The sequence below is a fragment of the Sardina pilchardus genome, chromosome 3 (genome assembly GCF_963854185.1).
Source record: "Sardina pilchardus chromosome 3, fSarPil1.1, whole genome shotgun sequence".
NCBI lineage: Eukaryota > Metazoa > Chordata > Actinopteri > Clupeiformes > Clupeidae > Sardina > Sardina pilchardus.
The window spans coordinates 17,075,899-17,095,691 of NC_084996.1; the positions used below are offsets into that span (position 1 = coordinate 17,075,899).

General features: G+C 41.2%; 3 protein-coding genes and 1 long non-coding RNA gene across 6 annotated transcripts; 3 read left to right on the plus strand and 1 right to left on the minus strand.

Annotated features, from left to right (window-relative positions):
* Positions 1-519: 519 nt before the first annotated feature.
* On the plus strand, positions 520-3,621 carry si:ch211-195b15.8 (dual specificity protein phosphatase 8). The gene is made up of 5 exons (XM_062532187.1): positions 520-786; positions 1,081-1,196; positions 1,394-1,553; positions 1,661-1,784; positions 1,913-3,621. The coding sequence occupies exons 2-5, from the start codon at positions 1,104-1,106 to the stop codon at positions 3,015-3,017; spliced, it is 1,482 nt and encodes a 493-aa protein (XP_062388171.1). The 5' UTR covers positions 520-786; positions 1,081-1,103; the 3' UTR covers positions 3,018-3,621.
* Positions 3,622-4,856: 1,235 nt separating this feature from the next.
* LOC134076902 (uncharacterized) lies at positions 4,857-8,520 on the minus strand. The gene is made up of 3 exons (XR_009938638.1): positions 8,358-8,520; positions 6,238-6,285; positions 4,857-5,685 (listed from the first exon to the last, which is right to left on the minus strand). It is a non-coding gene; the product is annotated as an uncharacterized LOC134076902 (long non-coding RNA).
* A 1,058-nt stretch (positions 8,521-9,578) lies between these two features.
* Positions 9,579-16,459, plus strand: rras (RAS related). 2 transcript variants are annotated; one of them, XM_062532190.1, is made up of 7 exons: positions 9,579-9,863; positions 10,328-10,453; positions 10,696-10,783; positions 12,492-12,594; positions 13,546-13,654; positions 14,531-14,649; positions 14,774-16,459. In XM_062532190.1, the coding sequence occupies exons 2-7, from the start codon at positions 10,367-10,369 to the stop codon at positions 14,859-14,861; spliced, it is 594 nt and encodes a 197-aa protein (XP_062388174.1). In that variant the 5' UTR covers positions 9,579-9,863; positions 10,328-10,366; the 3' UTR covers positions 14,862-16,459. The 2 variants fall into 2 exon arrangements, with proteins under 2 accessions (XP_062388174.1, XP_062388175.1); XM_062532191.1 differs by having other exon boundaries at positions 10,358-10,453.
* A 611-nt stretch (positions 16,460-17,070) lies between these two features.
* On the plus strand, positions 17,071-19,589 carry prrg2 (proline rich Gla (G-carboxyglutamic acid) 2). 2 transcript variants are annotated; one of them, XM_062532188.1, is made up of 7 exons: positions 17,071-17,269; positions 17,744-17,857; positions 18,033-18,196; positions 18,376-18,409; positions 18,523-18,655; positions 18,949-19,086; positions 19,293-19,589. In XM_062532188.1, the coding sequence occupies exons 2-7, from the start codon at positions 17,746-17,748 to the stop codon at positions 19,333-19,335; spliced, it is 624 nt and encodes a 207-aa protein (XP_062388172.1). In that variant the 5' UTR covers positions 17,071-17,269; positions 17,744-17,745; the 3' UTR covers positions 19,336-19,589. The 2 variants fall into 2 exon arrangements, with proteins under 2 accessions (XP_062388172.1, XP_062388173.1); XM_062532189.1 differs by having other exon boundaries at positions 17,072-17,269; positions 17,767-17,857.
* Positions 19,590-19,793: the final 204 nt, after the last annotated feature.

Here is a 19,793-nt window from a genome sequence, read left to right on the forward strand (position 1 = left end):
ATCCGTGATGGAGACCGATCTGGCGTGCATACGCTTGCAAGTGCTACTAGACAAACAAATGTAAAACATGATGCTACCTCTACCTCTGACGACCCAAGCAAGCTACCTCAGACGACCGACATGATTGCATGCATTACAAGGTTAAATAAATATAGCACAATGAACGCAGAGCGCAAAATAATTTATGGTGTTTACACTATAAAATAAATAAAGGAAAATTGCCGTTGCGCACACAGCGTTCCACAGTAGCAGGGACTAACTGCAGTATTCGCCTGTGGGGGCGATGTCTCCCCCTCCCTTTCAGTAGCAGAATGATAGTGCCCCATCCTTCCCAGTCAAACTGCCGGGGTCCTTGGGCAAACTGATGATGTCGAACAAAAGGAGCGTGCCCGCGCGCGCGTCACTGGAGAGCGCTAAGCGCTCATTGGCTAAAAATGACATCACATACAAATGTACTATTATTGGCGTCTGGACTCGGCATTACCTCATCCTTTTCCTCCCTCTCTCAGGTATAGACATTCAACAACAAACAGCGATAACGTCGCAGATTGAGAACGGAGAGCTGCGGAACACATCTCCAACACAGACCGGCGTAATCTTCGCGCATTCAATGGGAAATACTGCATAGAAACGGTTTAAACGGGATTATTGGGAAGAAACGCGACTCTGCGATTCAGCATTTGCGGCGTGTAGCCTACTTTTCAGTGCATTGAACTTTTGAGCTAAAACGCATTTGATTTTTCATCTATTCCTTTTTTTCCAACATATCGGATAAAGAAATCACTGGTGAGTTAATTCATCCATAATAATATCACAGCAGTATGAATTAAGTAAGTAGCCTATAAAATGCATGCAACACTGCCCTATTTCAGTGCATTCCAATATGACTTCACTAGTGTTGGAGAATGCATTAACTTCATGCATGTTTGGTGCTATATATTCATATTATGTTGAATGCAATACAAAATACTAGCCTACATTTGTGTAGTATAAATGAGATTGTGAAGTCCATGCATCTGCGTCATCTCTTGTTTTGGCTCTATGAAGTCACTCAACATGCTCGGTTTTTTTTCTGCACAGAGTGCACCCCAGAAGAAAGGAGGATGGTTTTCCACAGAGAAAGAGAGAATGAGCGTCCCCCGCTCTCTTGCATCCTGCCGCATCTGTATCTGGGTGCAGAAACAGACGTCACGCAGGTAAACAACATTTCAACTATCTGCATTTTCGTTAAGTTTCTGCAGTCTTGTTTTGCATTTGTGTGGATGCGAGCGTTAGTCTGTCTTTGACCTATTACGTGCTCTCGAAGTGACATGAGCTCATCTGGGTCGGCCGGAGCTACTAACCTAGTTTTATTGTCCTAACAATGCCGTATCTGTTTTCTCACCGGTTGTAGGACAGCCTGTCTGCACGGGGAATTTCATACGTGCTCAGCGTCAGCCGCTGCTCCCCTCAGCCTACATTTCTTCCCAAGTCTCAGTACCTCCGGATCCCCATAGACGACTCTCTGCGGGACGACCTGCTGCCGTGGATCCCACAGGCGCTACGGTTCATTGGTAAGTACACAAGTGCATCACTGTCTACATCAGCTTGCATTGACAGACCGTCTGCATGGTGTGCATTTGTTGTTTCTCACTTTTCTTTCTGTGTTGTCTTGTCTTAGATGGGGCCATGTCTTTGGGATCCTCTGTGCTGGTGCACTGTGCAGCTGGTATTTCTCGCTCCCCAGCTCTTGCTGTGGCCTACATAATGCATCACCTGGGAATGGATCTGGATCATGCGTACAGGTGCGACTTCACTGCCAGACAGAGATCATTAACAGTCATGCTAATCTATTTATCTATCTATCTATCTATAGCAGCCTACAGAACCATCTGCTGATTATAAATACAAAACTTTCTCTCTACAATTACAGATTTGTCAAGGAGCGCCGACCCTCCATTTCCCCAAATTTTAACTTCCTGGGTCAGCTTCAGCTTTTCCAGGGTACTCTCACCCCTGCATGCACAAACACACGTCGTACGCTTGAGCCGTCTGGCAGAGCTTTGGACCCACCGCAACCATTCCCTACCAGTGACCACACAGACTGCAGCTCCTCTGTATCGCTCTCGACCAAACTCAACCCCGGCGCTCAGGACATGAAGCGTGGCAACAAAGAACACGGAGAAGGCGTAAAGTTAAACACACACTGTGACACCTCCAACAGCAAAGACGACACGGCAGAGCAGAGTGGAAACAAAGGACTGGCCCAGTCAAAGGCTCCTGAGTTCACCCTGGCGCTCTCTGATAGGCTTAAAAGTCTCACTCTTTCACTCCAGCCCATAGAGGTGCAGGCACCGTCAGAGGACCAGCGGGGTCCCCAGAAGCCCGTCACACTACAACTCCCATCAGACCCGGCGTCGGTCTCAGAGAAGCGCCAACGTCTCACTTTAGCCCTCACCCCTGTGAGCGCCTCCCTTCACACGCCACCGAGGGCCACCACACAGAGCAGCAAGAGGGCCGACCTCCGTCAGGATGCAACTAGCAGTTCACAACTCCTCCACACGGGGGAGTCAGGAGCACGGCACAGAGCTAGAAAGTCACAGAGGAAAGCAGAGGAGGAAAAGGAGAGGCAGAGGAAAGCTTCAAGTTCTCAACACCCCAATCCACACCGAGCCGCTTCGCGATCTCTCACACGAAGAAAGGACAGGCAGAGCCAAGACAGAGCAGTGACAGCCCAGAAGGATGCAGAAGCAAAGCAAAGAGTGGTCAAAAGCCACCAGGGGGTGCCAGATCGCAGCAAACCCAAGACCGAAAGCATCAGAGAGATTCCCTCCATGCATATTAATGGCTCTCTGCAGAAGGTGCATCCACCCACCGCAGTGGAGGCGGTTGAGGGGTTAAGTGGAAACACGGATCTCATGTCTCCGCTGAGTCTCACTGTAAACAAGCTGTTAGATTGGGGGGAGAAGATGCTGCTCGGGGTGCTCCTAGGCCCCCGCATCAAGGTCGGCCAGCCAGCCTTACCCTACAGGTGCTGAGAGAAAGGCCATGTGACCAGTAGTGGTCTGGACAGTTGGGAACAACTAAAAGTGAATGGATGAAAAAAAGACAGTAAAGTCACAAGAATATCATGGGAAAGAGTGAGCGTGTTATTTTTTTTGTTGTTGAGGATTTTTGTTTGAATGAATGGACCCCCATATACTTTTCTCACTGGGAAAGCTGTTTTCAAATCTTACACCTGTAGAGAATAAGAATAATAATGGAACTCAGAATGCCTGACCCCAGAGCAGGGCTCTCTTGCTCAGGCATTTGTTGAACAGACACCCTCATTGCATGTTCATCATTTATTCTAGATTTGACAGACATACACACTTTGCTGTTAAGGAATGGCCTGTCATCACATGTCTTTATTGTTGACTTGTCTGAAATGGACTGTAGGTGTATCCTATTCTTGAAATAAGTGATTTACAAGTGTCTGTACTTTTCAGAGACTCGCTTGAGTGTGTGGATTTATTATTTATGAAATGACAAATTTATTAAATTATTACTATTTATTAAATTGATATTTTGATGATGGTATTTTAGCACCACAGCTTGTACTGAAATCACAGTATTCATTAAAGCTGAAAGTTTAGACTGGTCTGTCTTCATCTCTTTGTCGCTGATTCAGATGTGATTTGTCATGGGCACTAGAGTTTTTGTAGGAGCCGAAGCACCATCACCATCAATACATACTTACATTGATTGAAAAAGAGTCCGATTTTTATTCTCATAATTTCTGAGACAAGCATCTCAGTGCTTCTGGATAACACAACTTTCAGAAGAGTTGAGATAGGTTTAGAGTAGACAGTTAATGCCTATCAAAATAGGGCCTTCATATGTATTTTATTTTATATAACAAGAGAGCACATTGTTGCTGGTCTTGGGCTATGCTAGTTAAAATAGTCTAATAAAAGAAAAGAATAATACCAACATTTAGGTGTTTGATGCCACTTCAGTTGAAACTGTAGCCTAAAGATAGGCTATTTTAAAATTACATTTTATTAAACAGCCTAGGCCTAACCTACACTGTTGCTGAAAGTGGTTTAGAAATTAAATTCATTTTGACAAGCTTCCCAATGCACCAGAGGTAATCACGCATGCATCAGTTCGTTTGCAAACGGACATTATGCTGGAACATAATTCTAATAGGTTATTTCTGTAAACTTTTTCCAAGGAAAGGGGGCGAGTCAGCAACGCTCACTATACGCCCATGATCATGAGTCATATCCGGCATGAGGCGCGTTCCCTGATGCTGAAATTCCATGTGGAGCAGGGCTGTTTCTCAAAGTCGAGTATCCGGGAGGATTCGTGCTTAGTATAACTGAGCCCTGCTGAGTCAAAACCTTTAAAGACGAGGCTTCTTTTTAGCGTTAGTCAGAGCCATAGATAGAGAGAGTTGCGACACTCTTTGAAGTCGCCGCCGCGCCGTCACGTGGTTCACGTACGCTACAACAGTTCTAACCAGCCCTGGCGCTGCCATGTTATTTCTATGGGATAGACAGCAATGATCACGAGAAACATCGAAACATTCCAAACACGAGTTCAATTTGAAGTGCTATAACGTTGGTTAGCATGTTTACATAGTGCCCATGACATATCGCAAGTTTGCTCTGCAAACATCGTTCTGAAATAGTCTATTCTGTGGTAGCTGACACTGCCATTTAGCCTACCTCTTGGCATCAGCTCCATTCCTGGTTCCGTGATTTGCCTGTTTGTCGTCATGCATAATAAACTTACATTGTTGAAATGTATGTATTTTGTATCCAATGTTACCGTGGGTATTTGAGATGTTCAGTGATCCTCTCCAGTTATTTTGATGAGATGAAGGTGGCCACCCTAACTATATAGGCCTACACACCCACAGCCTTCACAATTTTAGGAGTAAGCCATGAACATCTATAATATATGGCAACCAGTAACAGGTTATACGTTAAAAGTTAGATCAATGCAGTCAATCAGTTAATTTGTTTATTTTAAGGAATAGCCTAAATATGGCCACCACACAGCCTTAGTAATATTTTCAGATTAAGCCATAAACATATGAAAATACATTAACAAAGAACGATAAATAACAGCCAAAATGTTAAAAGTGTGTATGTTAAAGTTAAGTTTGTTCAACAGTTCGTTCAGGACACCCACTGTTTCGATAACATTGTAACTCAATACGCAATCATCTGTTTCAAGAAAGCACTTAGAACAGCATAAAAAGGATGACTGATACATTTTGAGTTTTCAATACATTTGTTTATTACATTTTCAATGTGTGGAACAAGTAGGCTATGTTTTAACAACATCAAGAACAGGAATACACACAGAAAAGGCTTAAGGGAGATATGGTGAGACTGCAATATAAAAAGGAGGGTTAACACCCATTTATATTTTCAAAGACATTCTGAAAAACATTTCAGATTCCCAAATCTGAACAACCGTACCGTGTGTACAACTAAAGACATTAATGTGCAAAGGATGCTGGACATGCACACCTACAGTACAAGAAGGTTAACTGAGGAAGATGCATCACATTTGGCTGGAGGTGTGACAGGAGGTGTTGGAGATGCTGAGGTTGGAAGGGTCCCTTCGTTTGGACCTAAACCATAAAAAATGACCTTCTCTGATAATTTCAGTCAATACTACACACCCGTCTTGTCCTCTGCATCCTTGGTCCTAGGCAAGAACAGGCACAGTGGAAAATGGAGAGAGCAGGTAAAAGTCAGTGTATACTTGGTACAATACATTCACAGATGCCACATCAAGGTATTAGCATAAACAAAAGCAAAAGGCCAGCAAGAGTTTTACACGGCTGACCCCTTCAAGGTTGGTTGGGGGTGCCACACCTTATAACTTTTATAACACCAATGATTCCCAACAATATCTTTCATGGTTATTTTGAGAATAAAAAGGTGACAGGCTATAAGAAATCACTGCACTTTTAGCCATTGCATTCATCAACACAAGGAGACTTTTCTTATTGTAATAAGAACAATACTGAGGGTAATCAGTAACTGACTTTGTGAGGAATGCCAGCATGCTGTACAGACAACAATTGGGATTGATTACAGTATACCCACTACAGCTAACTAGACTAGGCTACATCATTGCAAACATTGTTCTTATTCTATGGATGGACCTAATTCTACCCTTAAAGCATAACCTACACTTTTCAGTTATCCATACAAGGTTAAAAAAAAAGAAAGAAAATTATTATAGCCTACTTACAAGGACCACTTAATTGAAGACAATGTCTTGTCACATCACTTTCAGCATCTGCAAGATAGTCATTGCAATCAAAATTATTCCATCAAATACATCGACCTGGGGCCTGTACTACGAAGGGAGCTCAACCTACCCAAATGTAACCCAGGGTTACTTTGCTAAACCGGGGTTGACAAAACCTGGTTATCTTCATTGGTGCTAATCGGTACTACGACGCTGAGTAAGAAGTTGATTTGTTGAACTGGGGTTAACCTCATCGGAGTTGGTGCGCGTTCACATAAAATGGGCGGGTTGCAGCGCAAATCACCACTTTTAATGATGACGCGATCACGCTATTTTACGCATAAGGAATGAGCAATGATTATAAAAAAGTTGCAAGGAATTAAAACCCACTTTACGATACATCAAATACGTCGGCAGCAAACAAAGCAAGACAAGGCTGTTGGCAACGTAGGCTATTGCAGATCGGATATATGAAAGTAAAGTTTTATTTCATGTTCCTTAAATAGCCTATGTGTTACGGAGGATTAATAGCCTGCGGAATGTCTGAAATGTGTTGAAATAAATACATTTTGAGTTCATAAGAGTCCTACAGATGCAACACAATTCATGCCATGTATATTAATAAATATTAATAAAGGATAATTGAATGTTTAGCCCCATTGACTGATTTAGTCTGCCTATCCTGTGAACATTTTAGATGCAACGGCAGTGCCGCTGGCAGCAGGTGAAAATGAAACTCAAGAACATTCAGAGGGTTTATAGGCCTAGTTATAGCTTGCATTAATATTTCTTAATTATGAAAATATGTTATATTGCCAATGCTTATAGCCTCCACTTTGCCTCGATCAGCTGACAAATGCAACGAATTCCCTCGGCTGAGAATGTATAGGCTATCTTTCATAGAGAATATTATATGGAGAAAGATTCTGGCGGTCTTTAAAAACTCTCGCCTTGCGAAGAGGCGCTTACAATTTGCGCTCCAATAATGTATCTTCCAAGTAGCCTACGTCGACATTGTGGGGTGTGGTTAACCGCAAACCTCGGGTTAACCAAGATCATAACCTGCTCGGAGCAGGTTTGAGATGCAGCGTAAATTGCCATGGCAGCATACCTAGGTTAAAACCTATCCACCTTTCGTAGTACGGGTTAACCGGGAAGTTACGCCACACGTGATCAACTTACTCTCGAAGTTACCCAGCTAAGCCAGTAACCCCGCTTCGTAGTACAGGCCCCTGCTGTGGTGATATAGACCTCAGAAATGTACATTCAATGTAGAATAATATTGACTGCAACCTGACATCAAACAGCAGTTGAGACAAAAATAAGTACTGCACTGTACACGCGCCCCTATCCCAAGCTCTAGTCTCGTGCCACTGTCCCGACTCCCGAGTTGGAACAGTAGTGGCACTAGGGGCAGGACTGGACAGTAGTACAGTTTTTGCTTCTACAGCTCTCCTGGCCTGAAGTTCATAATTGAAATTTCTGTTGTGAAGAGATGTACCCGAGTTCATATCCTCTCTGATCACAAGTTTAGCTTCAGGTTCACTTCATAGTGCCATGAAACATTCCATCTAGCAAGCTAACAAGCTAGATCAGGTCTAAATGAAATGTCATCCCATTAATTAGTTCCACTGTTCATCTGAAGAACAACTTAATCACAAACTCGTTGATAACGAGCACATCTGATGCCATTGCATGCATTAAGATCACGTTACTGTTCCCCCTTCATTGCATTTCGAATGTGCGTGAGCTGACTAGCTAACATTAGCTAACGCCATCAGGTTCAGCAAATAGGATTATAAATGTCATACAAACTCCTTGATAACCCCATATATTATCTAACGTTGCTCTACTACAGTAGCGTAACCAAGTGTGATATGTCTGACATTCCTTATTGACATAGGAACATTACATTTAAGCTAGCCTGCCTCCACGTCTAAGGTTAGCTTGGTAGGCTAACGTAACGTTATGCTCTGAAATTTCGGTCATAACTAAGATACAAAAATAACAGTTAAACGAGCAGCACAAACAACTCGAATAACACTACGAGTACATACTGGTACAGTTGATATAGGAAATATATAACAATTTCAAAAAAGGTCGTGCTTTCGTTTACTTACCGCTGACAAAGTTAGGCAGACACCAATGGAAGTGAATGAGGCAAACTCCGCGAATGTCACTGTTAAGAACTGTTGAGCTCTCCATAACGCGGAAGTAGCCTGAAAAAACGTCCGCCATTGTTTCCTATGGAGGTCTATGGGAGTGTCGCCACTCTGTTATATCTACCGCTCTGGCGTTAGTCAAACACAACAGAGGTGTGTGAGAGTGTGCAGCAGGTGTGTGCTATTGAAAATCAATAAATGCACCACTATTATCCCTCGTCAAAACATTAAATTATGCATATTTCATTTCTTTGACGAATGAAACTATGGAGATGAGTTCACTGTAGGCTACTTCATTCGGACAGAAGCAGGCCTGCGACCTACATTCATTCAATCTGAAAAAGGTCTAAGCCCCTTCCGTTCTTTAAACGATTTTGAGGTTAGTTCGAAATGATCAAAATAACCTGAGCCCGTATTAGATTAGGCTATTAGTGACAGTAAGATGATGTTTACATTTTAATGCATAGGCCTAGTGAACTGCTTTAGGCTAGTAAATCCTCCATAAATGTGCGCACAGGATTGTATGTGCCAAGCACGCAGGTATTCTTTATAGATCAGGACTTCGGCCTTATAATTTGGTAGACTGATGGATGCTGGCATTAGCAGCCTAAATCGGTAGGACATGATGATGTAATACCTTTCAAATATCAGCCTTGAATCCCACCTAGACTGAGAAACAGCCCAAGACAACATCACGCCCTCTCTGTACTGTAGTCGTGATTAATTAGAAATAATTATGGTCATTTCAACCGGTTCTAATAACCCAACAAAACTATTTGAGTAAGCTATCCTCCTCATTCCTAAACTAAAGCATGAGAAAGCTAACTCTCGATGCTGTAGCCTAACAACTGATATCTTAGCCTAGGGAATTATTAATTTGGTCATCTTATGGATGCTGCAGGCGATAGTGGTGGTCTCACCAGACAGGCAATCGCCAAATAAGGAAATGAGCGAGACCTTGCCTTAGCGGGGCTTTAAATTGTTTTGTACAGTTGTAACGAATGTTTGAAATTGACTTCGTCTGTAACGATGTGTTACAATCTTCAGCCAATAACAACACAAGGGCAACAACACCATATTGATTTTGCCAAAGCACTTCGCAGCCAACAGTCGCTGAGTAAAACAACGGAACTCTCAGACACTCCCATTTGTACGTATGAGAAATGCGGCTGAGAAAAAAACGCCCCGGGGTATGAAAAAAGTCGGAAGGAGCTAAGAAACTCAAGAAATGACAAAGGAAGAAGTTTTTTGAACGCTCAAGTAGTAGTCAAGTCATCCGTCAATCTGACATTAACGTACCTCGATTATGTTGTTTTAACAGTTATTACCCGCGTTTACATCTGCTGAAAAAGAAACACAAGAATTACTAGAGAGCTGGCTAATTACTCCTCAGTTGTGTGAACGCTAAAGCAGGAAAACTTAGCATCTCCGGACTGACTTACCGAAGGCGTCTGCGGAAGGAAGGTAATCCAAGTTTTTTCCAACTCTCGGAATGCACCCATAGCAGACAATGAATTGGGCCTTCGCTGAGAAATCTTTCAATTCCAGATATTTGATTATGCTGCTTACTTAAACAGAGAGAATAATCTTTGTTGTCTGATGATCCCTGGTGAGGTATTGGCTAATTATCGAAGCTGATAGAATAGCAATGGCCCAACTTGAACGAAGACTGAAAACTTCGCAGCATAGCATTCAGTTCCAGGCAGTAAATTTTACTATTAACGTAAATTGTATTCATTGGGCTCGATCAGGATCTACTTCCTTAACTTCAAATAAACTTAACTAACCAAACCTTAATGCTTCGTAGATGAGGCCTGTCGCTCATGGGAATTGCCCTAAGTAGCCGACGCTATGCTAGATAATTTGAAGTTCGGTATGCCATGATGTCGTGTCAACTTTCAGCTGTTGTACTGTTTTCTACGTTCCAGATTACATTCCCTTTTACGACTGTATTTTAGAGGGAAACCATGTCCTCTGAAGAGGAAAGATTCAAGTTGGTAGTCGTGGGCGGTGGCGGTGTGGGGAAAAGCGCATTGACCATTCAGTTCATCCAGGTGAGCGATTGCCGTCGGATCTCAGTCCAGTTGGCCTTTATTGTGACATATTTCAGTGATATTGAGTCTCCGCCGTTGTGGTTCTTATTTGTAACCATGTCTGACTTGTCTTAATCACCACGAAGGGTGTGGAGAGGAGTTGTCAACATGTCTTCGCTTGCCTAGGCCAGAAATGTCCTTACACACATCTGTGTGGTGTGTTGAAGCCTACGTTTGAATGATGTTTGTGTTTTTCATTTCAGTCATATTTTGTATCAGACTATGACCCAACTATTGAAGACTCTTACACTAAAATCTGCACTGTTGACGGAACCGAGACGCGGCTGGACAGTAAGTGGACAGTAGATTCTCCAGATTCCAGAAACTGATTATTAAATAAGTGTGGACTGTTAAAATGTAGGCTATATCATAATGCAGAACAGTTCACTTGTGGAAACGGTTGTCATTCAGACCAGTCATCCCGAAACAGGTTTTGAAACCTTTTCAGACCTTTGCAGAATAGTCTGTAGTGCTGTTGAAAAGTTGATTTGGGCTTTTGGGAACATGTGTTGATGTAGGCTACATGTTTGGTATTTTTGATGATGAGATGTTTGGTCACTCTACAGTGTGGTCACAGCCATCAAATGACATAAACTGTTTACATTTCAGAGCTTTTAAGTTTGATTTCATAGTTGTCTGCTCTCGGGGTCAGAGTGATCTATTCTGTGCATAAATTGATTTCAAATTTCAAATATAACTCCTTCAGAAGGAACACCAACATTCAAACATAATTTGATAATTCAGTACTTATAGTGTACTGTAAGAGTATGCATTGCACAAGTATACAGTATGCGTTATGGAAACCATACCTAAAGATGGCATTCGGTATAAAATGAATTTAATGCCCAGGAATCATGGTTTGGTTTTATATATTTTATGCTAGAATCATGGTTTGGTTTCTTATTTGTTTGTTCTCTTGAACTATACTGTGTCCAAGAATAATTTATCTAACATCTAAGCAGTGCTTTATGATGCATGATTATGTGCATTGTGTAGCTACTTTACTACAGATAGCGTAACATTCAGACACGTACTGATTATTTGTTGTAACACTATATATTGTGAGTAGTGTAGAAGTATGGTTATGGTTTTGCTATTTAGCAGATGCCTTTGTCTAAAGCAGCATAAACATAAAACAATACAGTAATTGAATGTAACAGTGAACAATTTAAAAAAATTGGTCAGACTACAGTAGGGAGAATAGCCACATAAACAATAAACAATCAGTTCAAATCATTAATCAAAGTACAGTGAGTAATCTGTATGTGTACTTAAGATCATGCAGACCATGTCTGGTCCCAGCAGACATGAATGTGTCTTTAAAAGAACACATCCATGGAAAGATGATATGTGCTTGATAAACGTATGCTTCGCATTGACACCGTGTAATGTAGTTTCATACGTGCAGCAGCTTTATTGGCAGTACTTAAAGATAGCCTTTTGAAGAAATGACTGTGGCAATAAACCAAAATGTAGTACAAGACAAAACAAAATAGGCCCAATTCTGAACAGATCATTAGGATATTTTAAACAATTGCCTTTTGTTAGCGGATCTGTTATGATGGTGTGTTTTCTGGGTCTCATCTGATGAAAGTTCTTTGATTTTACACATGAACGACTTTTGCATGGCACAGAATTCTTGTGTTTTTCTGATGAGTGGATTTGTGGATTTTGTAGTAGTCTTTATTCCACCACTGCCCTGAATTATACCTGGTTATTCCACATGTTAGTGAGATAGTGAGTGTCTATGTGGCAGATGACACACAGCGCATTAGGTGTGAAGTTTATGGGAAGTGGGTCTGTGTGTACTGTACCCAGGCCGAGCAGGGTTTGTTGTTTGTTCCAGTTTGTGCATCTGTGTGTGTTAGAGACTTGTGTGGTTTGGTTTCTGTTGTGGGTGGCTGTATGTTAAGCTGCTCTCATGTTTCCTGTGTGTTTGTGTGTGTGTGTGTCTTGATGTGTGCTCTCTTAAATGCTTTTTCTCTTCTCCTCTGGTCAGTTCTGGACACGGCTGGTCAGGAGGAGTTTGGAGCCATGAGGGAGCAGTACATGCGCTCAGGAGAGGGATTCTTACTAGTGTTTGCCCTGAATGACCGGGGCAGGTAAGTCTAGTGTGTGTGTGTGTGTAAGAGGGACAGACAGAACGTATGTGCGTGCATGTGTGCTTTTTCACATGTCTATAATGGGAACTGAAAATCAGGTTTCGAGAGAGTCTGTGTGTGTGTCTTGTGGCAAGCACACACGGCTCTGCTGTATTTCCCCAGCTGTGGTAGTATAAATATGATACAGTCTACATGCATTTTGCCCAGGGGTGCGTTTCCCAAAACCATAGTTGCTAACCTGTTTGCAACTTAGTTGGTTGGCAATGAGAAATTGCAATGCAACCAACAAAGTTGTTAACTTAGTTAACTTAGTTAACAACTATGGTTTTGGGAAACGCGCCCCCAGGTGTATCAGTGGATGCATTGTTGTGGTTAGTCTGTTGAATATGAAACTGTCTGCTCTGATTGGAACTTATAAGAAGAGTTGAAGAGTATTATATTTGAGGGAAGTCATGGTCTCGTAAGATTCTTTGACATGTATTATATAGTAGACTTACATTGTATTTTAAGATGGTTAGGAATTGAAGATATTGACTGACAAGCATATTTACAAGATTCATTCCGTAATGGAACCTCTTTAATTTCTTGATCATGTTTTGTGCTTATAAGCTTTTTGCTGTTGCAGTGAAACTGGCTAAATACAAATTTGCTCAATAAATCATTTTGTTCCAAGCTCACAGATAAAAATCTGTTGACGAATGTCTTGGAAGAGTGTTTACAGCCCTGTAATATTGATGAACTGCACCAACACTTCTGTACAGTTATTTGAGCAGTATGCTGCAATTATATGAATGTTGATTCCATGCATCTAGTAATGTTAGATTATGGAAACAATCACAGTTGGTATGCTTATTACTTCAATACATTGCTGCACATGTACCTCACATTTAGTTATGTTGCAGTTTCAAAACCTCCCTACTCTTTGTCTGGCTTTTGCTCTTATTCTATCAGTTACAATGAGATCCAGAAGTTCCACACCCAGATTCTGCGAGTGAAAGATCGTGATGACTTCCCCATGGTTTTAGTTGGCAACAAGTCAGACCTCGACCAACACAGAGTGGTAATTATGACTAACTAATAATCTGCATAAATATGTATGCAAATGTCAAACGGAGTATAGACACGAGTAAACATTTCATGATAAAACACATGTTTTCTTCTAAAAACATTTGCTCATTCATGTGTAATTACTTCCACCAACAAAACAAAGAATAAGTGTAGAATCTGCCATTCAGAATACATATGAGCGATTCATCTCTATGGCGACAGACATGTTTAGCGCTCTATGATCTTTGGTTTCGGCCTCCATCTTTAGAATACTGTACATTAGCCAAGGAGGGACACACCTGATATTCTAGTTCTGCCTTTAGCATTTGTCGGTCAGTTACCGAACGACAGAGTTGTACTCGCGGCTGCCGGGAAACCCTGTTGAATCATCTGATAATCTCTGACTCTTCGTACGGAGATAGAGGACCACATTATCTTGAATTACATATCTTGTACAGTAATGTCGAATAACGTTAGCACTAGTAAGCACTTGCTTGCTGAATATAAGACAAAATATCAAATCCAAGATATTATTAATCTTGCATGAAATATGAGCTGTAGTTTCACAGACTAAGTTACTAAATACAATTTACATTTACTTTTCTAAAATAACCACATTACGAGAGGTGATGCTCAACAAAGTTGTGTCATCTTGTAGTAGTGTCAGTTAGGACATTAAATGGTGCAGCTTCTGTAGATAGTAAATTGTGCAGGAGGCTGTTGCAATATACCATTTCACCGCTAGATGGGAGAATATACCCCAAGAATTAACTCAAGAAATACACAATGTTGCTTTAACGGTGTCCATGTCCATGGTGTTAAGTATTGCTCCATAGATGATCATTCTTCAGCATCATTTATACCTTGATCTGCTTGTGGATCTGTGCAGATATCCAGAGAGGAGGCACAGGCTTTTGCCCGGGAAAATAGGATCCACTACATGGAGTCCTCCGCCAAGAACCGTTACAATGTGGATGAGGCTTTCTTGGAGGTTGTGAGGGCAATCAGGTGGGTGAACTTGAACCCAGAATTGTGCATGAGGCGCTTTTGTAGGGCAGGTCTTTCTCTTACAGTGTAGAGCCTTTCTATCTACATATTAATATTTCTCTATCTCTTCCACTTGCTTTCTCAGGAAGTTCCAGGAGACAGAAAGTCCACCTCTCCCTGCCAACCATGCACGCAAACCGAATAGCAGTAGATGCCCATGCAGTATCCTCTAATTGTTGTGTAAGCCAAGCTAAGCCAGTGCGTTGGGCTTGAAGGGTTTCTTTAAGGAAGCTGGTGTTGTGGTGAAGCATGATATTTTTTTAATTTCATTCGCACTTTTTTCAACAACAACAAAAAAGAAATGTATTTCAAACTGTTTTATTGTTTTAATGTTTGGTTTTTACGTGGGTATATCATTTCATTATGCAGCCAGATGACATTAAAGGGAAAGTGATCGTTTAAACAAACTGAAACAAACCCAGGAAAATTAACTTGAAGAGTCCAGAGTTTTTTTTAGCTGAGAGAAAGAAGAAATTTCTTCCACAGCGGGGTGCTATTTTCCCCTTCCTGTACAAGTCATCAGCTTTAGATGAGGGATTCGAAGATGAGCTTAACCTGGGTTAACTAATTGGTTTAGTGGTGTGTAACGGTGCCTAGAATCATAATTAAACATATCTAAGAAGTCTGGTTTAGCACCTCATTTGTAGTGAGCTATATTTGGAGGTGTTGTAGAAACACTGTCTAGAGCCATGCGTCACAGTTTAAAAATGATTCATAAATGCCTTGTTTTAGCTCCATCACATTTCAGGAACTCTTGGGCCTCATGGTAACACAGTGAGACATACGGTGGCTGGCTGTGAGTCGGTGTGGAACTTGTAACCATCCGAGAAGCATTTGCATGGTTTTTTTTTTTTGGTTGCTACAGGTCCATGTGTTATTTAAAAGTAATTTGCGTAGTAGTGACGTCTGCTACATCTTTGAACTTACAAAAAGCAGTTATACAGAAGTAGGGTAACACTAAGAAGCTTGGATTCCTTTTATTTTTTATCATATCTTTTGTGTGTATGGTTTGGGGCTTGGGTGGGAGAGGGAGGGGAAGTACTATGTGGATGAGCTGTTGGCTGTGTGCGTCTAGGTACTTGTGACTGCATATATGGAGCTACATTTTGTTTTATATCTTTTGATGCACCGCCTTGTAACAATGATTTTATTATGTAGAGCACACAAAGGTTATACAACCAAATGAAATGTACTACATTAATGGATAGTCACTGTCTATGCTTTGAGAAGGGACGTCTATGTGTGATGGGCAGAATGTTTGCCCCTGTAAATAAAGCATTGCTTTCTCTGGCCACCAGGAGGAACCTTGCACTCACGTAGCAGGGACTCCAAAGGAGATCAATACGTTATATATATGTTCTATATATATATATAGAATTTTTTTCAGCATTTTTTTTTAAATCGGCAATGAAATCAGTAAACAAGATAGAATACCTGTCCCTTTGAAGCAGAAACTCATTTGGAAAAAAACAAACAAACAAATAAATGAAATCCATCTGCATCCATACACATTCTTCTGTTGTCCAGTTTTGAATGTCTTAACTAAGGTTGTGTTTGACAGTTCAATGTCTCACAGCTTTTCTCTGGTTAAATGTATTGTAGCAGAACACAATGTTTTATTTGTCTGATGAACTACAGTTACTTACACCTGACCTCCTACCTTTTGCTGCAAGACTGTATGTGCACCCTGTATGCAACAATTTTGTATTGACACATTGTACTGAAATCAACCAAAGACTTTTATACCAAATTAAAGTATTATTTACTTAAACTGAGTAGTTATTACTGCTTTCCCTTTTTAAATTGGTTACACCAATTCAATATTTTGCTGTCAAAATAAACAGAGGGGAATAATAACACATGAAACGGCATATGGAGACGGAGTGTGATATTGTAATGCCTTATTCTTAAACAGACAAATGAAGGTGAAGTCAAAGTGATTCTGCTTGTGCTCAGGCTTACAGGAAGTCTAAAGTTATTACATTATACCAACCAAGTGCACTTGTACAGGGAATAAGACTTGATTTGAGTCCTATCCATCTATTCAAGATGTTTACCGTTTTGACCAACATTTGGGTTAAATCTGATAAGCTGTGAACTCTGCCTAGAGTCTGCACATTTGAGTGTGCCACGCGCTGTAGAGTAGATGTAGGCCTATCTGTAATATCGTTTCATGATTCCTTTAGGCCTGATGTATTTTGATGTCTGAAAAAAAAACGTTTTGAAAATTGCATTTTGATATAAGTTTTTGTACTGTTTATCCATTACTATGTGAATATCGTAATAGGTTTGTTTGGTTAGAAGCCAGCCTGTCCAACAAATTCCAGGTAACTCCTAATGACACTCAGGTATGTTGTCAAACCGGTATGGCGCGTCATGTCGGTGTTTTCATCTATGGGGAAACTGCTGGTAAGGGCTAAAATACAAGTCACCGAGAAAATGTTCCTCGTAATGTATCCAATGTAGGCCAAATGTTACGCTCTTCGCTTCGGTCACCTTAATACAAACGCGACGAAAGAAATAAAGTGTCCTGGTGTACAGTGATAAAGGAGAGATATCTGGGTTTAAGACCAGCTTTAAGGTAAGCACCTTTTCTTTTGTTTCTCTCTCAGCTGGCCATGTTCCAGGTAGGCTAATAAATATGTCCCATTTTACGGTAGTAAGCTTTCAAGTTTAAGGTTAATTATAAAACTTAACCAACATTATTTTCATTTTTTAGAGTTCTAACTTACACTTTGTTTTAAATAGCTATACGCCCACTTTATGACAGTCGAAGAATTTGTTGTCGTGGAATTGGGTAGGCATAGGCCTAGGCTACACCTTTGGGATCTAACGAGCTAATCAAGCATTTGTAGCCGATGTGTAACTGAAAAGAGACCATTTCTCTGTGAGGGGGGAATCGGTTAAAACCGCCCACCTTGGCCATCTATGGGTGTGTCGGTCTGTTGTAGATTGAAAGGCACATTTGCTTTGCGTTGCGGAAAAAGAAAGGCCTGAGCGACTTCTTACCGTCAGTGTCCAAACAGTCTAGTTGATTTGTTAATAATCCGTCAAGGAATGTTTTTTCTTGTGTGGAAGGCTTGCGGTATGAGGGAACTGGTGACGGCGTGTGTCTGGATGTTGCTGCTGCACCTGTCTCGGGGGAGGGTCATCATTAAGGATCAAAATGGTAAACCCTTCACTTCCTGACCATTCAAATATATGCCCCTCTGAATCCCTCTCTTCAACTTCCTATTTTTTACTGGCAGTAAATGACAATGAGACCTGGTGCTAGACTTCTGACAGATGACCTCCCTTAGAATCATTTGAAATATATCTTTACATTCTCCTGTGCTATTATTCAGTGTTCCTGCCAGAGCAATCAGCAAGCCATTTCTTATCACGCTCTCTTCTCTACAACTCCTGGGATTTTGAGATGGTGGTACAAGGCAACATCGAAAGAGAGTGTATTGAGGAGCTGTGCTCCTATGAGGAAGCCCGGGAAGTGTTTGAAGATGACACTCAAACGGTGCGTGTTTTCAATGGTTGCAAGCACATCCTGTATAGGCTGGCAGAGGGCAAAATAATACTTAATAGACTCTTTTTGATTCCGTGACACTGTTCACCTTTACTTTTAACTTATAACTGCCTTTCTTGGACTTTGTTGAATAAATATCATCCCTAAAACCTTTTTCCCTATTTTAACAGGCAGTATTTTGGCAAGACTATGTCAACAGTCAAGGTACAAACATGTTGATAATATACCAGAACACTTAAGAATTTCTGATTGATGCTGGCTTTGTATGAATAAAACAGTTAAATGTGACTGACCTAGTGTCAAATGCTCCTCATCAGAGTCCGTTGTCAGGGTGGACGTACCAGGCCTGGTAGCTGGCCTCATGGCCTTGGTACTGGTGGCTGTCATTGCCACTGTGCTTGGTTGCTATTTCTATAAGAACCGAGGCAAGAGTGTGAGCAGAAGTGGCAAGTAAGACCAAACATGTGAATTTCTATATGGTTAGGGGCCGTAAACACAGTTTATGGCCACATACAGTGGTGCTCTTAAAGAATGAGGATAGTTTACTGCAAGTGTGTGATTTCCTGTCCAATTTGTATACAAGGGCACAGGCTAAAACTGTAGGCCTATAATGTAACTTTTAACTGATTAATCCAATTTATGAAATCGTGTATTATCTTCATTTTACTCATGTGTATTTGTATGACACAACTGCAGATCTGAAAGTGTTAGTGTTCAAAGGTATGTCTGTGTGCGTTTGGTAGTGCACCTGTACAGCTCTCAGATGCACGACCTCCTGAGTCCATCCCACTATCAGGGAACGCTGTTCCAGGGCTGCCCTCCTACTCGGATGCTCTCAACCGCAGCGGGCAGTATGATGCACCCCCTCCACCATACTCAGGGTATGTCAGCCAGAGTGATTCTAACTTAGAATGTTCTCTGAGTGGTTGAGTATAAGCTTAAGATATATATGCTTTTGCTCTCTGTCGCTTTGTGTGTATACATACATATGTTTGCAGTCAAAGCCCTGTGCGCATAGCAGCCTGCATATTGTAGGCCAAGGCCTATGTAATCCAGTTCATGGTTTGTGTCATTTCTTTGTCTGAAGGGGAGCACCGTCGGAGGCTCCAGGGTCTGAAGCGGGGGACTGAAATCTGGACATGGAACTTCAGAGGACAGGCGGAAAGAGGGGGCTTTATGGCTTCTCTTGCATTCATAATAACATAAAATACTGGCAAAATATACATTTTCAGAGGATAATAGGCTTTCATAGTTTTGATTAATGACCTGACCATTGTATTTCACTGTAGATTAATTTATGAATGTGGTGGGGGAAAATGTGTTTTCCCATACATTATAGAACATGTAGAACATTCAATTTTTTAAATAAAATATGTTTTTACAACGTTTTTTGCATAATTCATTTCTAGCTTAAATAATAGTAAAATAGATCTACTATGCTGTAACACCTACTCATATGCAGTTGTTTCTTGTTATGTGTAACCATTCAATTCCGTTTGTCTCTTGTATGTGCAGCTGAGGGTCATTCACTCTCGGTCTGCCTCAATGGATTTTGTGCGTTGCCGTGTGGTGCGTGGGTTCTTGGACA